Source organism: Pelophylax lessonae (assembly GCF_965119305.1).
Source record: "Pelophylax lessonae genome assembly, chromosome: 2".
NCBI classification, from domain to species: Eukaryota; Metazoa; Chordata; class Amphibia; order Anura; family Ranidae; genus Pelophylax; species Pelophylax lessonae.
Window position 1 is genome coordinate 481,729,935 of NC_138769.1, and position 19,759 is coordinate 481,749,693.

At 39.8% G+C, this 19,759-nt stretch overlaps 1 protein-coding gene across 1 annotated transcript in view; it reads left to right on the plus strand.

The window, feature by feature from the left end:
- The window catches only part of LOC309548155 (DNA excision repair protein ERCC-5 homolog), a 137,448-nt gene extending 117,929 nt beyond the window's left edge, over nt 1–19,519 (plus strand). Inside the window, exons 19-23 of the mRNA XM_082248117.1 lie at nt 1,076–1,289; nt 14,179–14,323; nt 15,227–15,439; nt 18,640–18,712; nt 18,970–19,519. Coding sequence (XP_082104243.1) covers nt 1,076–1,289; nt 14,179–14,323; nt 15,227–15,439; nt 18,640–18,712; nt 18,970–19,506 — 1,182 coding nt within the window. The 3' untranslated portion in view covers nt 19,507–19,519. The remainder of the gene's footprint in view (nt 1–1,075; nt 1,290–14,178; nt 14,324–15,226; nt 15,440–18,639; nt 18,713–18,969) is intronic.
- Nucleotides 19,520–19,759: the final 240 nt, after the last annotated feature.

A 19,759-nucleotide genomic window follows, 5' to 3' on the forward strand; every position in this document is an offset into this window, starting at 1 on the left:
AATAATTTTGCACGCCCAATTTTCAGTTTTTTATTTGTTAACAAAGTTTGAAATATCCTATAAATTTCGTTCTACTTCATGATTGTGTCCCACTTGTTGTTGATTCTTCACAAAAAATTACAGTTTTACATCTTTATGTTTTAAAGCCTGAAATGTGGCAGAAGGTCGAAAAGTTCAAGGGGGCCGAATACTTTCGCAAGGCACTGTGTATGTGTGTATATATATATATATGTATGTATATGTGTGTGTGTATATATATATAATATATATACACACATATACATCTCACAAAAGTGAGTACATCCCTTACAGTTTTGTAAATATATTATTATATCTTTTCATGTGACAACACTGAAGAAATGACACTTTGCTACAATGTAAAGTAGTGAGTGTACAGCTTGTATAACAGTGTAAATTTGCTGTCCCCTCAAAATAACTCAACACACAGCCATTAATGTCTAAATATTTTAAACATTCCCATAGACACACTCCTAAACCTTGTGGACAGCCTTCCCAGAAGAATTGAAGCTTTTATAGCTGCAGTTCATGTGCATGTAAAGGCAGGGGTCCCAAAACCTTTGGTAATATAGTGTATATTATTATTCTTATTATATTTATTTAATTACTTTTATTATATTTAAAATTTTCATTTTGAAGGTTTAGCAGCATTCGCAATTAAAAAAAAAAACAAAAAAAAACCAAGCAAACTGGCAAGTGATTGCAAAAATATCCTACGACTTACACGCTATACTTTGTGTCTTTGTAAGTTCTGTCCAGGGAATGTGTTGTATATCCAGTAGAGAATGACTCCTAATGCAGGCTGGGGGGACTATATCAGCTGGTCTCTTTTTAGATTAATGCTTTAGAAAATGCGAGTCATATCTGGCCCAATGTATTCTTTGTCTTTACAAAAATGAAAGCCTTGCTTCCTTTTTTTTTTTCTACTGTGGACTATACCATAGGTATTGTAATGTAAATATTAGTAACGCTGTTTTGTAGTGAAACCACATTTTAAGGTTTACTTATCTGAGTATCGCTTTCTACAAACGTGTTTTTTTTTTAATATATTTTCTAGGAGCTTTTGCGTCTGTTTGGCATCCCCTATGTTGTTGCCCCTATGGAGGCAGAAGCCCAATGTGCAGTTTTGGATCTAACTGACAAGACTTCAGGGACTATCACAGATGACAGTGACATCTGGCTCTTTGGGGCACGACATGTCTTCAAAAATTTCTTCTCCCAGAATAAATATGTGGAGTACTACCAGTTTTCTGATATTCAGAATCAGCTGGGTAAGTCATTTACATAGACAGACATACTGTAAATGCTAGTGAATTAGCGCTAAATGACTGATACCTGTTTAGCATACAGGTTGTTTTGGACAAATAACCATACAGAATAGTATTGTGCCCAAAGCAATCAAGGTGTTTTAATTTTCTTAACTATACTAGAAAAATCGGACCTCGGGTGTTATTGGTTGCTTTGGGCAATGCACGCAGATTTCTGATTCCAGGTTTAATAAATAAAACCAAGCATAACCTAAAAAAGCAAAAGGCAGTTCCTGGCCCTCAAATCAATAAGGAAAAATCTCTGATCCCTTATCCAAAGAGACCAAGTGGGGTTTGTCACAGGACTCCAAGCTGGGAACAATATACACAGTCATCCACCTTACCCATGTTTTACATCAACGTAACATCTTTGGCTTCCTGCCACGCCTAGATATATACAAGGCATTTGACTCTTTCCTTGGACTATTTACAGAATGTTCTACAGAGATAGGGTTTCAGGAAATCCATACTTTCGTGGATATCTGCCCTATACTCTACCTCTTCTGCTACTGTCCGATACACTGGGTAATATTTTTAACCTTTCAACATTTTCTGAGGCATATAAAATAGTTGCCCCTTATCCCCAATCCTCTTCTTAATCCATCTTGCCCATAGAACCCTTGACAATAGTGATCAGGGACAACCCAGATATTACTGGGGTCTATAATGTTGGACTCCACTACAAGGTTAACCTAATTGCGGACAATGTCCCTTTAGTCCTCACCAACCCTCTCACTAACCCCCTGAAACTCCATCAAGTTTTTACTAAGTTTTCTCAACTCTCAGGCCTCACTACACCAAAGTAAATCTAAGGCTCTAAATATCACACTTCCTCAAGTGGTTGTTTCCCATATCCAGTCCACTTTCTCTGTCACTGGACTATTTGGATATCAAACTGACCCCTCACTACACTTCATTATTAGCTCCAAATGTTTACCCTCTGATGGGATCATTAACTACACTCTTGCAATCATGGAAATTTCCATCATCCCTGTCATGGACCGTATTAATGCAATAAAAAGGACCATCCTCCCCACCAATTACTGTGCATCTTTCTATGTATGCTTACTGCAGAAAATAAATATCTCTTTTTTTCTGGGCCTACAAACAATCTGGGGTCCCCTGTACTACCTTTGCACACAGACTACAGGGAGGGCTAGGATTGAAAATATAGAAAGCTGCACAAATTTCACAACTTTCCTTGCTACATGCTAACTATTGGGTTTTCTCGGAACTGCCAAATTGAAACTCCATCCCAATTACCGCCTTACGCCCAATCGTCTTAAAATAGAACTATAGGTAAAACTTTTTTTTTCCCATTTTGGATAGAGCAAGGGTGAGTTAAAACCCCTGTCAGATTTGTTTTGGCTATCTTTGTTCCATTACAAAGATTTCCCTTCACTTGTCCCACAGCCAAACAAAGTGAGAGGCAATTCCTGCAAATTAAGGGAAATTCCTTGGGGACCCCCAGGTCAGCAGAACTAGTGTCCCCATTTGAAGATTTCCCTTCTATTACTTTTCCGGTGGACAACCCAACATTTGGGAATTTTTTTTACTTTCACTTTTAATGATAACGGTAAACAGGACAAATAGAGAGGGTGAATCTCTTTAACGGGTTCACAGACAGCAATAAAAACTGGTAAGTGTTCTAATCCTTTTCACTCTATCCAAAACTAAAAAAAGTTTTGCCCTTAAGTTATACTTTAAGCCATCTGATGCTGCACAGTCTGAAACTTTGGGACTTCTATATTCAGGTAAGTTAATGTATCTGTTCTTATCCTAATAGCCAGTCATTAACAATCCACTATTCCATACTTGGTATAGAACAGCTGAGGTCACTTGTCTGGTGGACTACTCATGGCTTCACTCATGCACACCATTTTCCTACATTGCACTTCTTCCCTGTCTGAGCAAACTTGCAAGAATACCACAAAGTGCCTCAAGTGGAATACTCCTGCTTTCTCCCACTCCAGAATTGGATGCTGTCACCAGAAAAAGTTCCTATATACAACATTGGTTTTGAAAATGTATACTTGAATTCTCCAGGATCCCCCAAGCCTATACATTTACTCGAAATGCATTAGAATTGCTCTCATCTATTTTATATGTTCAGAAATGGGAGCGGGATCTCACCAACCCCCTTAGAACTGGAGGACTTGGACAAAATCTGGTCGAGAATAGCAAAATGCACCTTTAATTTATCCATCCTGGAAACAACTTTTAACGTTGATGGTATAGGCTACCAATTTGAATAGCTCATGCCATCCCAAATTACAGTGACAGATGCCTCAGGGGGTGTGGTGAACGCATAGAACTATTTTTAGTGGTTTTGCCAAAAGTTGACTTTGTTTTGATCCAGAATGTTTGGCCTCCTTCAAACTCTGTTTAATATAACCATCCTCAAGGATGTGTAGATGTCCCTTCTACACAATACAATTCCAGGGATATTTTCATACCAACAGAATTTAGCTACATGTTAGGTCCTGGCTGCTAATCCATTGATAGCCAAAGTCTGGAAGAAGCCCACAGTTCACTTCCAAGAAACTAAAGATCGTATGACTACGATGCTGGTTAATGCGAAACGATGCAGTATTCTCAATGATTCACAAACTCAATTTCTTCAGATCTGGAAATCATGGCCTACATATGGCTTTCCATCCACAAACTCTTCTATCCTTAGTTACCTTTAGTCTATGCACCTGGCTCTTGCGCCTGAGTCTGTAAGGGATACGTTCTTATGTATCCTCATACTACTACCAATCCCTCTGTATTGTCCCTACTCCCTTATCCTGATTTCTGCCTTCTGATAACTTTTCTTGATCCCCCCACCCTTTTACCTGGCTTTTACTGTTTCTCTTTCAGACCATCTATCTGCAGTTTTAGGCCCATGAAGTTTATTGATGCAAAATGTTTGATTATGTTACCGTGTTTGCTATTTCTATCGGATATTTTAGCCCCTTTGTGGGTTTAAATGTTGTTACCCTCTTATGAAAACCAATAAAAGTTATTGTATCAGAAAGAAGCAATAGACATCCCCACTTTCTTCTTCTGATCTGAATAATATTATTATTTGTTGAATAATTCTCTCAGCTTTGAAATCGGAAAATAAAAAAATTTAAAAAAAAAACGATTTTTGCACTGAAAGATTTGTTTTTGAAATGCAAATTAATTTGGTTTTTATCCTGGTCCTGAAATCCTTTTATCTGGTACAAATAAACAGCGTGAGAATTCCGACTTCTCAGACTTAAGTTGCGGTATGCTTGTTCGATCTTTGTGACCTAATAAGCAGTGAAGCCTTGAACAGGCAGTGAACAAAAAACACCAGGAGAGATACCCAGATCCTGCACATTCAAAACTAGGCAGCCCCATATCTGTCATTGCAGTTGCTTTAAAGTCCCCAAAAATCTGTATACAAAACAGTGAATTTGTTTTTATTGAATTTATTTCTGTCAGATGCTTATTCATCATTAACATGTGTGATCTCTAACCTAATACCATTTTGTCAAGCATTGGATATAGTGTGTCTTCGTTAGTAGGGCATAGGTATCAATTATCAGAATGTAATCTTGTTAAGGCTAGCAGCTGTTGTACAAATGTTACTGTTGTACTTGTGTAAATCCTATATAATGTCATGTTATTTGACTTTACCTATTATTGTGTGCGGTTTATCTTACATTGTTTCCTTTCTTCATAGGGTTGAACTTCCTAATGCTTTATTTTTGAATACCATGCTTTATTTATGGGCCATTTTAGCATATGAATGTTTCATAACTTTCACATTGCATACATATAAACTAAAAATAGAAAAATTTATAATTGGTGGGCTATAATTAGCATGAAAACTGCAGACTCACACTGCAGTGCTTTTTCTGCCAAAATGTGCATGCATAGGTACACTGCATGATTTATTGTAGTTAGTTTACTGCAGATGGGAGATGTGGAGCAAGTGCAAGCAAGATGCACTGATTTGTCCTTTGATGCAACATTTTAGAACATGTGGTGTTGCATTGCTGAATGCTCGTGTACTGTTAAACCCTTTTATTCAGTAGGGTTAAGAAAACTGTGCATGCAGTGCATACCAAGGGGACTACAAAGCCTAGCTCAAACAGAACCTGTTTGTATATGTATGTACGTACGCATGTGTGTGTGTGTGTGTGCGTGTGTGTGTGTGTGTAAATATACACAGTATCTCACAAAAGTGAGTACACCCCTCACATCTTTTTGTAGATATTTTATTATATCTTTTCATGTGACAACACTGAAGAAATTACACTTTGCTACAATGTAAAGTAGTGAGTGTACAGCTTGTATAACAGTGTAAATTTGCTGTCCCCTCAAAATAACTAAACACAGCCATTAATTGTCTAAACCACTGGCAACAAAAGGGAGTACCCCCCTAAGTGACAATGTCCAAACTGGGCACAAAGTGTCAATATTTTGTGTGGCCACCATTGTTTTCCAGCACTGCCTTAAACCCTTTGGGGCATGGAGTTCACCAGAGCTTCACAGGTTGCCACTGGAGTCCTCTTCCACTCCTCCATGACGACATCACAGAGCTGGTGGATGTTGGAGACCTTGCGCTCCACCACCTTCCGTTTGAGGATGCCCCACAGATGCTCAATAGGGTTTAGGTCTGGAGACATGCTTGGCCAGTCCATCACCTTTACCCTCAGCTTCTTTAGCTAGGCAGTGGTTGTCTTAAAGGTGTGTTTGGGGTTGTTATCATGTTGGAATACTGCCCTGCGGCTCAGTCTCCGAAGGGAGGGGATCATGCTCTGCTTCAGTATGTCACAGTACATGTTGGCATTCATGGTTCCCTCAATGAACTGTAGCTCCCCAGCAGCACTTATGCAGCCCCAGACCATGACACTCCCACCACCATGCTTGAGTGAAGGCAAGACGCATTTGTCTTTGTACTTCTCACCTGATTGCTGCCACACACGCTTGACACCATCTGAACCATATAAGTTTATCTTGGTCTTATCAGACCACAGGACATGGTTCCAGTAATCCATGTCCTTAGTCTGCTTGTCTTCAGCAAACTGTTTGTGGGCTTTCTCGTGCATCATCTTTAGAAGAGGTTTCCTTCTGGGACGACACCCATGCAGACCAATTTGACGCAGGGCTTGGCGTATGTTCTGAGCACTAACGGGCTGACCCCCCCCCCCCACACACACACCCCTTTAACCTCTGCAGCAACGATGGCAGCACTTATATGTCTATTTCCCAAAGCCAAACTCTGGATATGACGCTGAGCACGTGCACTTAACTTCTTTGGTTGACCATGGCGAGGCCTGTTCTGACTGGAACCTGTCCTGTTAAACCAGTGTATGGTCTTGGCCACCGTGCTGCAGCTCACTTTCAGGGTCTTGGCAATCTTCTTATAGCCTAGGCCATCTTGATGTAGAGCAAAACTTTCTTTTTTCAGATCCTCAGAGTTCTTTGTCATGAGGTGCCATTTTGAACTTCCATTGACCAGTATGAGCGAGTGAGAGCGATAACACAAAACTTAACACACCTGCTCCCCATTCACACCTGAGACCTTGTAACACGAACGAGTTTCATGACACTGGGAAGGGAAAATGGCTAATTGAGCCCAGTTTGGACATTTCAACTTTTGTTGCCAGCGGTTTAGACATTAATAGCTGTGTGTTGAGTTACTTTGAGGGGACAGCAAATTTAGGCCTCTTTCACACGGGCGTTCCGTATGTATGATATACGGATATAATGCATTTCAATGGGATTGCGGATGTCAGCGGATGAGCATCCGTTGACATCCGATTTGCGTCCTTTCAGTTCTGTTCCGTTTTTTGGAACGGAACACAACTCTATTTTTCTTCCGTTTTAAAAAAAACGGAAAGGACGCAAAATCGGATGTCAGCGGTGTCATCCGCTGATATCCGCAATCCCATAGACATACAATATGTCCGTATATCATCCGCAAACGGATGGGATGATATGCGGACATACGGACCGGATGACACAAGTGTCATCCGTGTCCGTAAAAAAAAAGTACCGCAGCGGATCGAAATACGGTCCACCCCGTGTGAAAGAGGCCTTAGACTATTATACAAGCTGTACACTTACTACTTTACATTGTAGCAAAGTGTCATTTCTTCAGTGTTGTCACATGAAAAGATAATAAAATATTTGCAAAAATGTGAGGGATGTACTAGAGCTGCACGATTCTGGCCAAAATGAGAATCACGATTTTTTTAGCTTGGAATAAAGATCACGATTCTCTGTGTAACAAAAAAAAATTGGGATAACTTTACTGTTACGTTTTTTTTTTTTTTATTCATTAAAGTCTATTAATTGCGTTTGAAAGACTGCTGCGCAAATACAGTGTGACCTAAAATATTACAACAATCGCCATTTTATTCTGTAGGGTCTCTGCTAAAAAAATATATAAAATGTTTGGGGGTTCTAAGTACTTTTCTAGCAAAAAAAATGATTTTAACTTGCAAGCAACAAATGTCAGAAAAAGGTCTAGTCTTTTAGAGGTTAAACTTCCTTTCTCCCTGGCAGAGGGTAGGAAAAGATACAATGTAATCATTTTGTTTATAGTTACTGGGAGACTATTGCTGATAGGTGTTTGTTTGCCGGAGGCTTTTTTTTTTTCCCCACAGCTGTTCTCTCTGCAGCTATGCAAAGAATCGAGCATATGTCAGGTTTAGATCGTCAGGGGGGGGTGAATCGAGATCGCGATTTTCATACGATTAATCGTGCAGCTCTAGGATGTACTCACTTTTGTGAGATACTGTGTGAATGTATTTATTTATTTATATATATATATATATATATATATATATATATATATATATATATATATATATATATATATATATATATATATATATATAGATATAGATATATAGATAGATATATATTATATAATATGCGTATAACAAAACATTCTTTAACCACTTTACCTCCGCCCACAGTAATATTACTGCGGCAGAGTGGCTCGTTATCGTCTGACGACGTAGTACTACGTCGTCAGACACTCCCCCTTCTGGGCAGCGCTTGCGCGCCGCCGGAGGCTCGCTCCCGCTGTTTTCGGTCACAGCGGGAGTCGGGCCAGGGGAAGAGCAGCGGCGATCGCCGGCGCTCATCCCCGATCGTCGGGGATCTAGTGTGGAGATCCGCCCGCCTGTGTAAACACAAGCGGGCGGATCTCCCAAGTGACAGGGAGTGACAGATCGGAGTGTTCAGCATAGCTGGACATCCGATCTGTCCCTGGCTCACTCAGTCACCTCCCCCTCCACACGTCAGTAAGCACCAGGCATACATTAACCCCTCCCTCTCCAATAAAATTAACCCCTTCCCTGCCAGTGTCATTTTTACCGTAACAGTGCATATTTAAGCACTGATTACTGCAGTAATGTCACTGGTACCCCCAAAAGTGTCAAAAATGTCAGTCAAGGGTCCGATCTGTCCGTCGCAGTACCGCAAAAAAAATCGCAGATCGCCGCCATTACGCGTTAAAAAAAAAAACACCAAAAATGACAGAAATCTTTCCCTTTGTTAGTAAACGCAATAACTTTTGTGCAAACCAATCAAAATACGCTTATTGTGATTTTTTTTTTTACCAAACATGGGTAGCAGAAAACAAATTGGCCAAAAATGTAAAAAAAAATTGTTTTTTACATCTTTTTTGGGGGGAATTTCATATAAAAAAAATGTTAAAAATATTGTTATTTTTTCAAAATAAACGCTCTTCTTTGTTTATAGCGCAAAAAGTAAAAATCGCACAGGTTATCAAATACCACCAAAAGAAAGCTCTGTTTGTGGGAAAAAAAGGACGTAAATTTTGCTTGGGTACGGCGTCGCACGACCGCGCAATTGTCAGTTAAGGTCGCACAGCGCCGAATCGCAAAAAGTGGCCTGGACGTAAGACAGCAAAATCCTCCGGTGGTAAAGTGGTTAAGGACCCTTTCACACCGAATTCAGTTGGATGCATTTTGAAATGCACTTCAACTGCATAAACAGCCCAAAATCAAGGCAATCCTCTGATAGCAATAGTTCACATCATTGCAGTGCAGTTCAGCGCAGTTAAAAAAAAGTAAAGCATGCTGAATTTTTCCACACCCCAAATGAAGGGAATGCGCTACAAACACCCTGCGCCACAGCACTTTAGGCCAAGAAAGCCAAGCCCATAAACCAATAGAGAAATGCACTGCAAATGTAGTGCTAAACACAGCACAAAACGCATTCAAGTGCGCATTGAGTGCACATCTAGCGTGCTTCAAACGCGATTCAAATGCATGTAAACACGCAGTCAAAGACGTGCAGTTAAGTGCAGTTTCTGGTGTAAACGGGCCCTAAAAGTAGGGTAGCTTGTATTTTCCATTGTTCAGTTGAACATTACGTAAAAAAAAAAAAACCTTTACATACTGCAATTATTATGCACTAGTTTATGCTGAATTTCGGTGGTTTTTGACTATGTTAAAAGTGGAGCAGTTTTTGTTGCTCTGTAGAACATGGTGAGAGCCGTACCTACGGTATGTAAAACACAGTGCAGTCAGCAATGTCTGGACTGGTGCCTGCATCACAGCGCCTGTCATAAGTTTTGCTGCTACTCGCCAGCTAACAAGTCACTTCCAAGTTGTTTACAGTTCAGGTTACCACCCTGGATCCTGATGGAAGTCCAGAAAGTTTACCCTTAAAGATGAAATTAATATGCAGGAAATCTATGCCAGCTGGAAAAAGGGTGTGTGGGGGGTCAGATATTTACAGGTTATCATAGTTCATTGACACGGAGGTAATTGTATGTTCTACAGGAGCAAAGAGCTAGGCCTGCCTTGTCCACATTTTGTACTATTGATTATATAATAAAACTGTGACCCACTATTACCTTTTACTATTACCTTTTAAAAAACATAATCAGGGCAGCGGTGCTTCTCTGTCTTTAAAGATTTATGAAAGAAATTTTAAACTCTGTATATAAATATATTTAAATTTTTCCGCCCGGCCGCAGTACTGTGGCTGGGTTGCATGGGCAGGCTGGATCAGGTATGTCATCCAGCTAAGGGGTGTATAGCGCTCCCCCTGGGGCAGGCAGCAGGCCGCTCCCAGGACCGCTGTGATTGCAGCTCTCAGTTTCCGGCCACTTTGAGCGGCCCTGGGATTATGTGATTGCTATGCGATCACATTATCACAATGTTAACAAAGCTGTTGTATATGAATTTAATTCATAACAGCTTTGATACCTATAGTGATGCTGTTATTGGCCCACAGCTATCACATGATACCCGGCCCATTCACAGCACCCTGTACTACCATGTGATGGCTGTGGGCCAATCACAGCTTACAATAGTAATGACAGCTGTTATGAATGTAACCCATTCATGACAGTTCAAAACATCGCTGTTACCAGTGATCATCACTGTAACAATCAAAGTGTAAAAAAATCCCTGATCATCCCATCCAGAGTAGTAGTGTTACTTTGTTGACACTGAACTTCTCTGATGAAAGTATGTAAAAAAAAAAAAAAAGGAACTAAAAAGTTAAACAAGTTCTTAATTTTTCAAAAATTGTGACAAAAAAATTACAAGTTCAAAAGACTAGCCATACCTCTTACTAAATACCTCAGACTGACTACTTTCCAAAAATGGATGATTTAGGGGGTATTTATACTGTCCTGGCATTTTTAAATCGGAAGTAAGCCCATAGATTTAACGGTTTCAAAAGACAGTTACATTTCCGGCAGATGCCAGGAATGTAACTGTCACCCTGGATGTGCTCTCAACCAAACTGTCAAACCATCCAATGGCTGGTATCATAAATGAACACGTGCAGCATCATGGCAGTTGAGGATTAAACAGAAGCCAAGATGGCAGCTTCCTTGGCTCCAAACTATAGGAGGGTTTATTTTCATTTTAAGGGCCTCAAGAAATGAGATAGGCTCGTCAGTACATCAGGATTAATATATACAGTACAGACCAAAAGTTTGGACACACCTTCTCATTCAAAGAGTTTTCTTTATTTTCATGACTATGAAAATTGTAGATTCACACTGAAGGCATCAAAACTATGAATTGACACATGTGGAATTATATAAATAACAAAAAAGTGTGAAACAACTGAAAATGTGTCATATTCTAGGTTCTTCAAAGTAGCCACCTTTTGCTTTGCACACTCTTGGCATTCTCTTGATGAGCTTCAAGAGGTAGTCACCTGAAATGGTCTTTCAACAGTCTTGAAGGAGTTCCCAGAGATGCTTAGCACTTGTTGGCCCTTTTGCCTTCACTCTGCGGTCCAGCTCACCCCAAACCAACTCGATTGGGTTCAGGTCCGGTGACTGTGGAGGCCAGGTCATCTGGCGCAGCACCCCATCACTCTCCTTCTTGGTAAAATAGCCCTTACACAGCCTGGAGGTGTGTTTGGGGTCATTGTCCTGTTGAAAAATAAATGATGGTCCAACTAGACGCAAACCGGATGGAATAGCATGCCGCTGCAAGATGCTGTGGTAGCCATGCTGGTTCATTATGCCTTCAATTTTGAATAAATCCCCAACAGAGTCACCAGCAAAGCAAAGCACCCCCACACCATCACACCTCCTCCATGCTTCACGCTGGGAACCAGGCATGTAGAGTCCATCCGTTCACTTTTTCTGCGTCGCACAAAGACACGGTGGTTGGAACCAAAGATCTCAAATTTGGACTCCTCAGACCAAAGCACAGATTTCCACTGGTCTAATGTCAAATTCTTGTGTTCTTTAGCCCAAACAAGTCTCTTCTGCTTGTTGCCTTTCTTTAGTAGTGGTTTCCTAGCAGATATTCTACCATGAAGGCCTGATTCACACAGTCTCCTCTTAACAGTTGTTCTAGAGATGTGTCTGCTGCTAGAACTCCGTGTGCCACTGACCTGGTCTCTAATCTGAGCTGCTGTTAACCTGCAATTTCTGAGGCTGGTGACTCGGATGAACTTATCCTCCGAAGCAGAGGTGACTCTTGGTCTTCCTTTCCTGGGGCGGTCCACATGTGAGCCAGTTTCTTTGTAGCGCTTGATGGTTTTCGTGACTGCACTTGGGGACACTTTCAAAGTTTTCCCAATTTTTCGGACTGACTGACCTTCATTTCTTAAAGTAATGATGGCCACTTGTTTTCCTGTACTTAGCTGCTTTTTTTCTTGCCATAATACAAATTCTAACAGTCTATTCAGTAGGACTATCAGCTGTGTATCCACCTGACTTCTGCACAACACAACTGATGGTCCCAACCCCATTTATAAGGCAAGAAATCACACCTCTTAAACCTGACAGGGCACACCTGTGAAGTGAAAACCATTTCAGGTGACTACCTCTTGAAGTGGGACTCTACAATTTTCATAGTCATGAAAATAAAGAAAACTCTTTGAATGAGAATGTGTTTCCAAACTTTTGGTCTGTACTGTATGTGTGTGTGTGTGTGTGTGTGTGTGTATGTGTGTGTATATATATATATATATATATATATATATATATATACCATAGTTTTTTAGATGCTAAAAATTCACAAAAAAACAATTAATATACACTTATTGGGATTTTTTTTTTTACCAAAGTTATGTAGCAAAATACATTTTGGCCTAATATTATGAAGAAATGTAATTTTATTGGATATGTTTTATAACACAAAGTAGAAAATATTGGGGATTTTTTTTTCAAAATGTTCTGTCCTTATTTTTTGCTAAAAAATAAAAAAAATCCCAGTGATCAAGCTCTATCTATGTGAAAAAAAATTATATAAATTTCATTTGAATACAACATTGCATTACCACCCAATTGCCAGTTAAAGTAGCGCAATGCAAAATCACAAACAATGGCCTGGTCATGAAGGGGGTAAAACCTTCTGGAGGTCAAGTGGTTAATGTAATATCTAGGTCAGAAGGTTTTTAAAAAAAAAAAAAAACGCAAAAAAAAAAACCTAAAATGCGCTAAATAAACAATAAAATTATTTGATTGGAATAAAAAAATTATTTGGAAAGCTGCTGGGTGTATCTTTTTGTGTCTGTTCCCTACTGCAGTAGTTATTATTATTATTATTATTATTATTAATTTGGAACCACTGATCAATATTTGGATAGGTGTTGCCTATCCTATAAAATTTCCAAGACCGGTTGAAGGATAAACTTAGTAAGGGGTAGTGAAAACACTGAAAACAATAAAATGAATTAGAAACATTCCAATAGTGTGAATAATAATAATTGATTGCAGTGCTTAAAGTACATGAACCCTCGCCTTGTAAAACATCCCATTCAGTTTAAAATACAAATGAAATGTAACACATTTGTGTACAGATAAAAAAAAATTATAAATACCTTTTTTTTTTTTTTTTTTTTTTTTTCTCCTTGTTTTTATAAGCGGTCACATAATCTCTGTTCTCAGCTGCATTTGGGGCTTGAAGAGTTGGGGGTGGAGATACAGCAGTACATCTAGTACACCGATCCTCCCAGTGAATGTCTCTGCTGGGGGGATGGTGTGTCAGCACCAGCCTGATCATTGGAGGACAGGTAGGCTGTTCTCCCAGCACAGCCAGAAAACTGACCACACTGGGAACTATGTGATTTCATGCCTAGCGTGGTCAGTTTGAAAAAGGAAAGTAGGGGGACTGGCAAGGACACTCCATGGAAGCAATACAAAGAGAACAGGATACTTTTTAACATGCATACATGGTACAACAAACCCATATCAGGAATATGAAATGTTGGGTAACACATTTTTTAAAGGTTCATTGGAGTGTTACAGTTGACTTGTCAATTAAAGGTGATGTATTAGGTGTTGTTTATTGCATACCTATGGAATATCGCTGTATTGTTAAATATAGGTCATGTTATCTTAAATTGACCTTATTTTTTGTGTAACACTCAGGCTTGGATCGCTCTAAGCTTATTAATTTGGCTTACTTGATGGGAAGTGACTATACGGAAGGAATACCCTCTGTTGGTTATGTGTCTGCCATGGAAATACTGAATGAATTTTCTGGACATGGGTTGGAGCCTCTGCTGAAGTTTAAGTAAGTCTTTTTTCCCATATATAGGATCTATTTCCACATGTGAATTAATAAATCGATACATTTTAAATGTTTTCATAATTTGTTGGAGCATCTTAATTTTGAAAATAGACATTTAAGATAGAGTCCTTTCATGTTACTCGATCTACTAAACCCTGAAGCAAATATTTATTATATTGAAGCCTACCAATTTTTTAGATGTAATGGCTGTATTGTTTCTTGTTTTTTTTTTTTTTTTTTTTCACCCAGTGATCCTGCAAGTAAATCTGTTGTTTTTCAACCAAACAAGCTGTCCTGCAAATGTAGAAGTTAGAAAATTGAGACAAACCATTTAACACTGACAAGGGTGCTTACAATGATCAGCGTTTGTGTAAAGCCTTTATCACAAAAGGAAACAAAACCGTTTGCTTAAAAAGTGTGAGCTGGAGTTCAGCTTCAATTTGTTTAATGCATTTGGATCTGCTAGTACATCTAACACTACCATCCATTCATTTTTTTTTTCAGTTACCTTTTTACTGTAGCAGGAAACTGCTTTTATTACTCACAGTGACCTAATTGACAGACTTGTATACCATAATTCTTGTGAGACCACTGCTGGGTTCATGGTTCCTATTCACATTTGAACACCCCCAGAACTATATCTCCCAAAAGCTCTTCCTGCACACATTGTGTGGTATTGCTCGTGGGAGTCAAGGCAGCAGCATTGTTTTGCTGGTAAAGAAATGAATGTATGCATGTCAGGGATAGAGAGATGTGGGGGATAGTCCACCGGGCAGAGCCGACAACCCTGCTTGGGATTTCAGAGCATAAAAGTATAAGTACCTGAAATAAATAAATAAAAGCTACTGTTCTTTTCTCATTGTGTACAATGATGCTATTAACAGTATGTTTAATCCTTTTTCTCAGAGAATGGTGGACAGAAGCGCAAGAAAATAAGAAAATTAGACCTAATCCAAATGATACCAAAGTAAAGAAGAAACTTCGGGAGTTAGAGCTACACCCTGGCTTCCCTAACAAGGCAGTAGCTGACGCATATCTAAAACCAGTGGTAGATGAGTCAGAAGGAGCTTTTTCCTGGGGGAGACCAGACCTGGAACAAATCAGAGAATATCCTTTACTGTTTTACTAAATTATATTGTCCTAATGAATACTTTAACCCTTGTAGCCTCGTCTGCTTAATTTTAAAGCTCTTTCAAAGAAACAATGTTGTCTTTGATAGTTCTGACTTTCTGACCGTTCGGGGGCTCTACCCTCATATTGCTATCTATATATATATATATATATATATATATATATATATATATAATTAATAATATATTGTGCTGCCTTAAACATTTAAGAAAAGGGCGTTTTGTAAAGTGTAGTAATGACATTGTAAAGTCGCAGCTCAGTGATGTAGTTGGATGCTTCTGAACCCTATTCTAGCAGACATAGCACCAATTCAATTTCCTGGAGGGGTGTGGGCAGTGCATTGGACTGTTAGAAGAGTTAAAATAGGGGAGAACATTTACACCCTTACTATACCCCCTGGTGGTGTATCAAAATGCACCACCATTGGTGCGTTTTGATACAGTGGGCGGTCCGGATGTGGTTTAGGACTTGTGTCGATGGCATCAGTTTCTGAGTGCATTTTGAATTCATTGACAATTGGACGACCGTCTTGGGTACCCTTAACAAGGTATTCCAATCATCTGTCCCGCTAGACCCTAAATACTGTTTGTTAGGTATGTTAAGCGATCTTGTACTGGAGGAGCCCAAGAGAGTGGCGATTAACCGCACCCTCTTTTAAGCTTGCAAATTACTGCTTTTGTAATGGAAATCACAAGACCTACCTTCACATCAAATGTGGGTAACACATGTGGGCCACACCCTTATCTTTTGAAAAATATGTGTATCAACACAGGGGATGCTCAGGAAAATTTGAAAGGCTATGGGCAACGTGGTTGGACACCCCTGGGCTAAACCCACGTGAACTTGTTGAAATGGGTTTTGCATTCCTAATAGACTTGTATGGGAATACAAAAGCAGTCTGATGTGAACAAAAGCCTGTCGGCACAGGTTCTTATCCTGACCAGGTAGTTCTCTGCTGCTATCCGACACTTCTAGGTATGTCAGGTGGATGGTTTCTTGCTGGTAGCTGTGATCTCTGCCATTGACCAGTGTATCACTGCTGTCATAGGGGTCTGTTGGAGGAACCACTATGTGCAGCAGGGGAAATACCTGACACACCCAAAAGAGCTACAGCAGAGCCTAAAGCTCTCTTTTTGTTTGCATTTTGCTGATGTGGGTTTTAGAAACATTTTCCTTATTTATTTCTCTCTATTTATTTTATTTTTTTACCGTTATTTCTCATTGCCCCAGTCCCCTACTGTTTCCTCAGAATGATGTTCTGAGAGGACAGCCAATAGGAAATGTAAACATCACAAAGGCAGTCATAAAGACCCTGGCGGAAAAAAACTGAAAAAGAGTGAAGAATCGAGACCTGACAGTCACTTGACCATGAGTTAGGTAAATCGGGATGTAGATGTTTTTTTTTTTTTTTTCCATTCCAGCAATGAGCTAGATCAGGGGTCTCCAAACTTTCTAAACAAAGGACCAGTTTACTGTCCTTCAAACTTTAGTGGGGCCAGACTGTAGCCAATGAGAGTAGAAAATGCCCTGCATCAGTGGGGAGTATACAATGTCTCAGGCTTGGTGGTCAGTGGGTATAAAATATTACATCGGAGCTACAGGGCTATATGTATATGGGGCTGCCAGAAGACCGGCAATGGGAGTCAGAAGGATGACTTATACCGGTAGGTCACAACCCAGAAAATCAGAAACTAAAAAGAAGGGAGAATGTAAGGGCATTCCAGGATGGCCTGCCGATATTAACATATCAAATAGTAACACCAAATATTCATATAAAACCTATTAGAAGCTTTAATATACAAAGTTAGAGTGACATTAAAAGTGTGCAATTTTTGGTACATCAATAGACTTACAATATGTAAGAATATACTGTCAAGTGAGTTGATACAATTAAGCATTTGCCTGTTATACACCGCTTCTAGATTATGATGTTAACCAATGACAATTATCCAAAAAAGTCACTTAGTCCTTGAAGTAAAAAACATACAATTAAAGAAAAAACATTTTTCATGGGTATATCGTTTTACGTAAGTACAAATGAACTAGGTCAGTGATGGCGAACCTTTTTGAGCCAGAGTGCCCAAACTACAACACAAAATCAACCTATTTTTGCCAACGCTGCACTTAAACTAAAGACATCCAGGTGATGATTGCAAACAATTCAGCACTCACCCGGCTCCGGGGTCCAGTGTTGGTGTGCCTGGCAGCAGCTTCTCCTTTTGTTGGTGCTTTTGATCACCCTCCTCACTCTTGTCATTGTGTCCTCTCAGCACTGTCCTCTTGCTCCTCTCTGGCTGGTACAACTCCAGTGCCTGTTGTGGCTTGGGCTCGCTCTCCCTTCCGCATCACCTCAGCCTCTTCTCACTCTTGTTTCCACACTGTTTTCACAGTTGCTCTCCCTTCCCCCTCAGCCCTTTTTTTTTCCCGGGCTCCAGTCCGCCTCTTATTTTCTCAGGGCATGCTGCGGCTGTAGTTTTTCTTTATTTAAAATGGAGCCATAGTCTTCCGGGACTACATGTCCCATGGTGCACTTGTTCTTGCTCTTCATTGGCCCCTGGCTGCAGCAGAATTAGAGTGGGCGGCGATCCCTGCAAGCACAGCTCTGTCCCGCACTGCTTGACAGAAAAGGGGGGCGAGCGGGGGAAATACACTGACAGTCTGCACTTGCTTCTCCCCTGATCACAGTGTGGGCAATGACGGTGGCTCTAACGTGCCCACAGAGAGGGCTCTGTGTGCCAGCTGTGGTACGCATGCCATGGGTTTGCTATCCCTAAACTAGGTTAACCTCCTATTTCCCACCAAAAAAAAGAAAAAAACACACCATAAAAAACAGGACAGTAGGAGGAGGAATACTGCGCTTTCATTAATATTAATGGGAGGAATAGTGCTCAATCATTGGTGTCCGCAAAATAAATAGTTCCCCAGTGTTGGTGTCAGTGGGGAGGAATGGTGTCTCATCGTTGGTGATAGTTGAAGGATTAGTGCCCCATATCCGTAAGAGAAAGAGTTCTCCCAAAGGCTGGATAAAGGTAAACAAAGGACCACATCTGGCTGTGGGCCACAGTATGGAGACCACTGTGCTAGAGGGTGGGGGGGGGGGACAAAAGAATAATTGTTATGAGCTTGGGATTATCTGAATCTAAATCAGATGCTACAATTTTCTTAACCACAAATACATTCTGTGAAAGTCGTTTTGGATGGTATCGCTCAAAGACAGATGAAGTACTTTTACCAGTACTAAAGCAGTTAAATGCCCAACAGGTAAGCCTGTTTTTTTTTTTTTTCAAATCTTTTAATAATTTCTGATTTTTTTTTTTTTTTTTTTGTTAAAGCAAGAAATCTATGTCACACGGTAAAACGTTTGTGATGTTGGTTTGATCTGTTTGCTGTATTAATGGACTAAAAAGCTACATTTGAATAAGTTAACTCAGCTTGATCAGTGTAAGAACACAAATATCCTTGAATTTATATTTACATTATAGGCATACTCAATTTTTCATCTTTCATCTTGTCCTCAGACTCAGCTCCGAATAGATTCTTTTTTCCGTGTGGAACAGCATGAGGCCCACACAATGAAGAGTCAGCGGCTGCGTAGGGCTGTAACCTGCATGAAGAGGAAGGAGAAAGATGGCGTGACTGCAGAAGTAGAGGAAGCCACTGCCCTTATCGAGAAAGATGATGGAAACCAGAAAGGAGCAAAATCCAGTAACAGACGTAAAAAAACACAAAGTAGAAAGAAAGACAATAAGGCTGAAGGAGAGAGTCCTGATAAGGTCTGTGTGGAGGGGGGCTTTATTGGGCCAAGTTTAACATCCTCTTATGATCAAAACCCTCCCACTGGCTCTGACAGTGATTCAGAGGCAAACACTGATGCAATAAGTAAAAGAGGATCAAAAACAAGCAAAGACCGCACTGCTGCCCCAATTGTAAAGATAAATAAAATGGAGACTAGCAGTTCGAGTGAGAATGAAGAGAAGGTGGTGCTTGTGACTGCCCAGCCGGTGTTTCAGGGCAAGAATAGAAAGTCAAGGACTGCGAGAGGAAGAAAGAAATGAATATGGGAATATATATATATATATATATATATATATATATATCCTTTTCATTGTTCTGTATATGAACTTGTTCCTGATCATGATTTCTACAGTGACTTGTATAATGAAATGAAATTTAGCATTTGTCATGGCTGTTTTTATTTCTGCAGTCAGGACAAGATCATACATTTAAAAAAAAAAAAAAAAAGAGCATCAACTATCACAGCTATCTGTACGTCATCTGCAATTTTTCTCTTTCGTTAATTGACACACC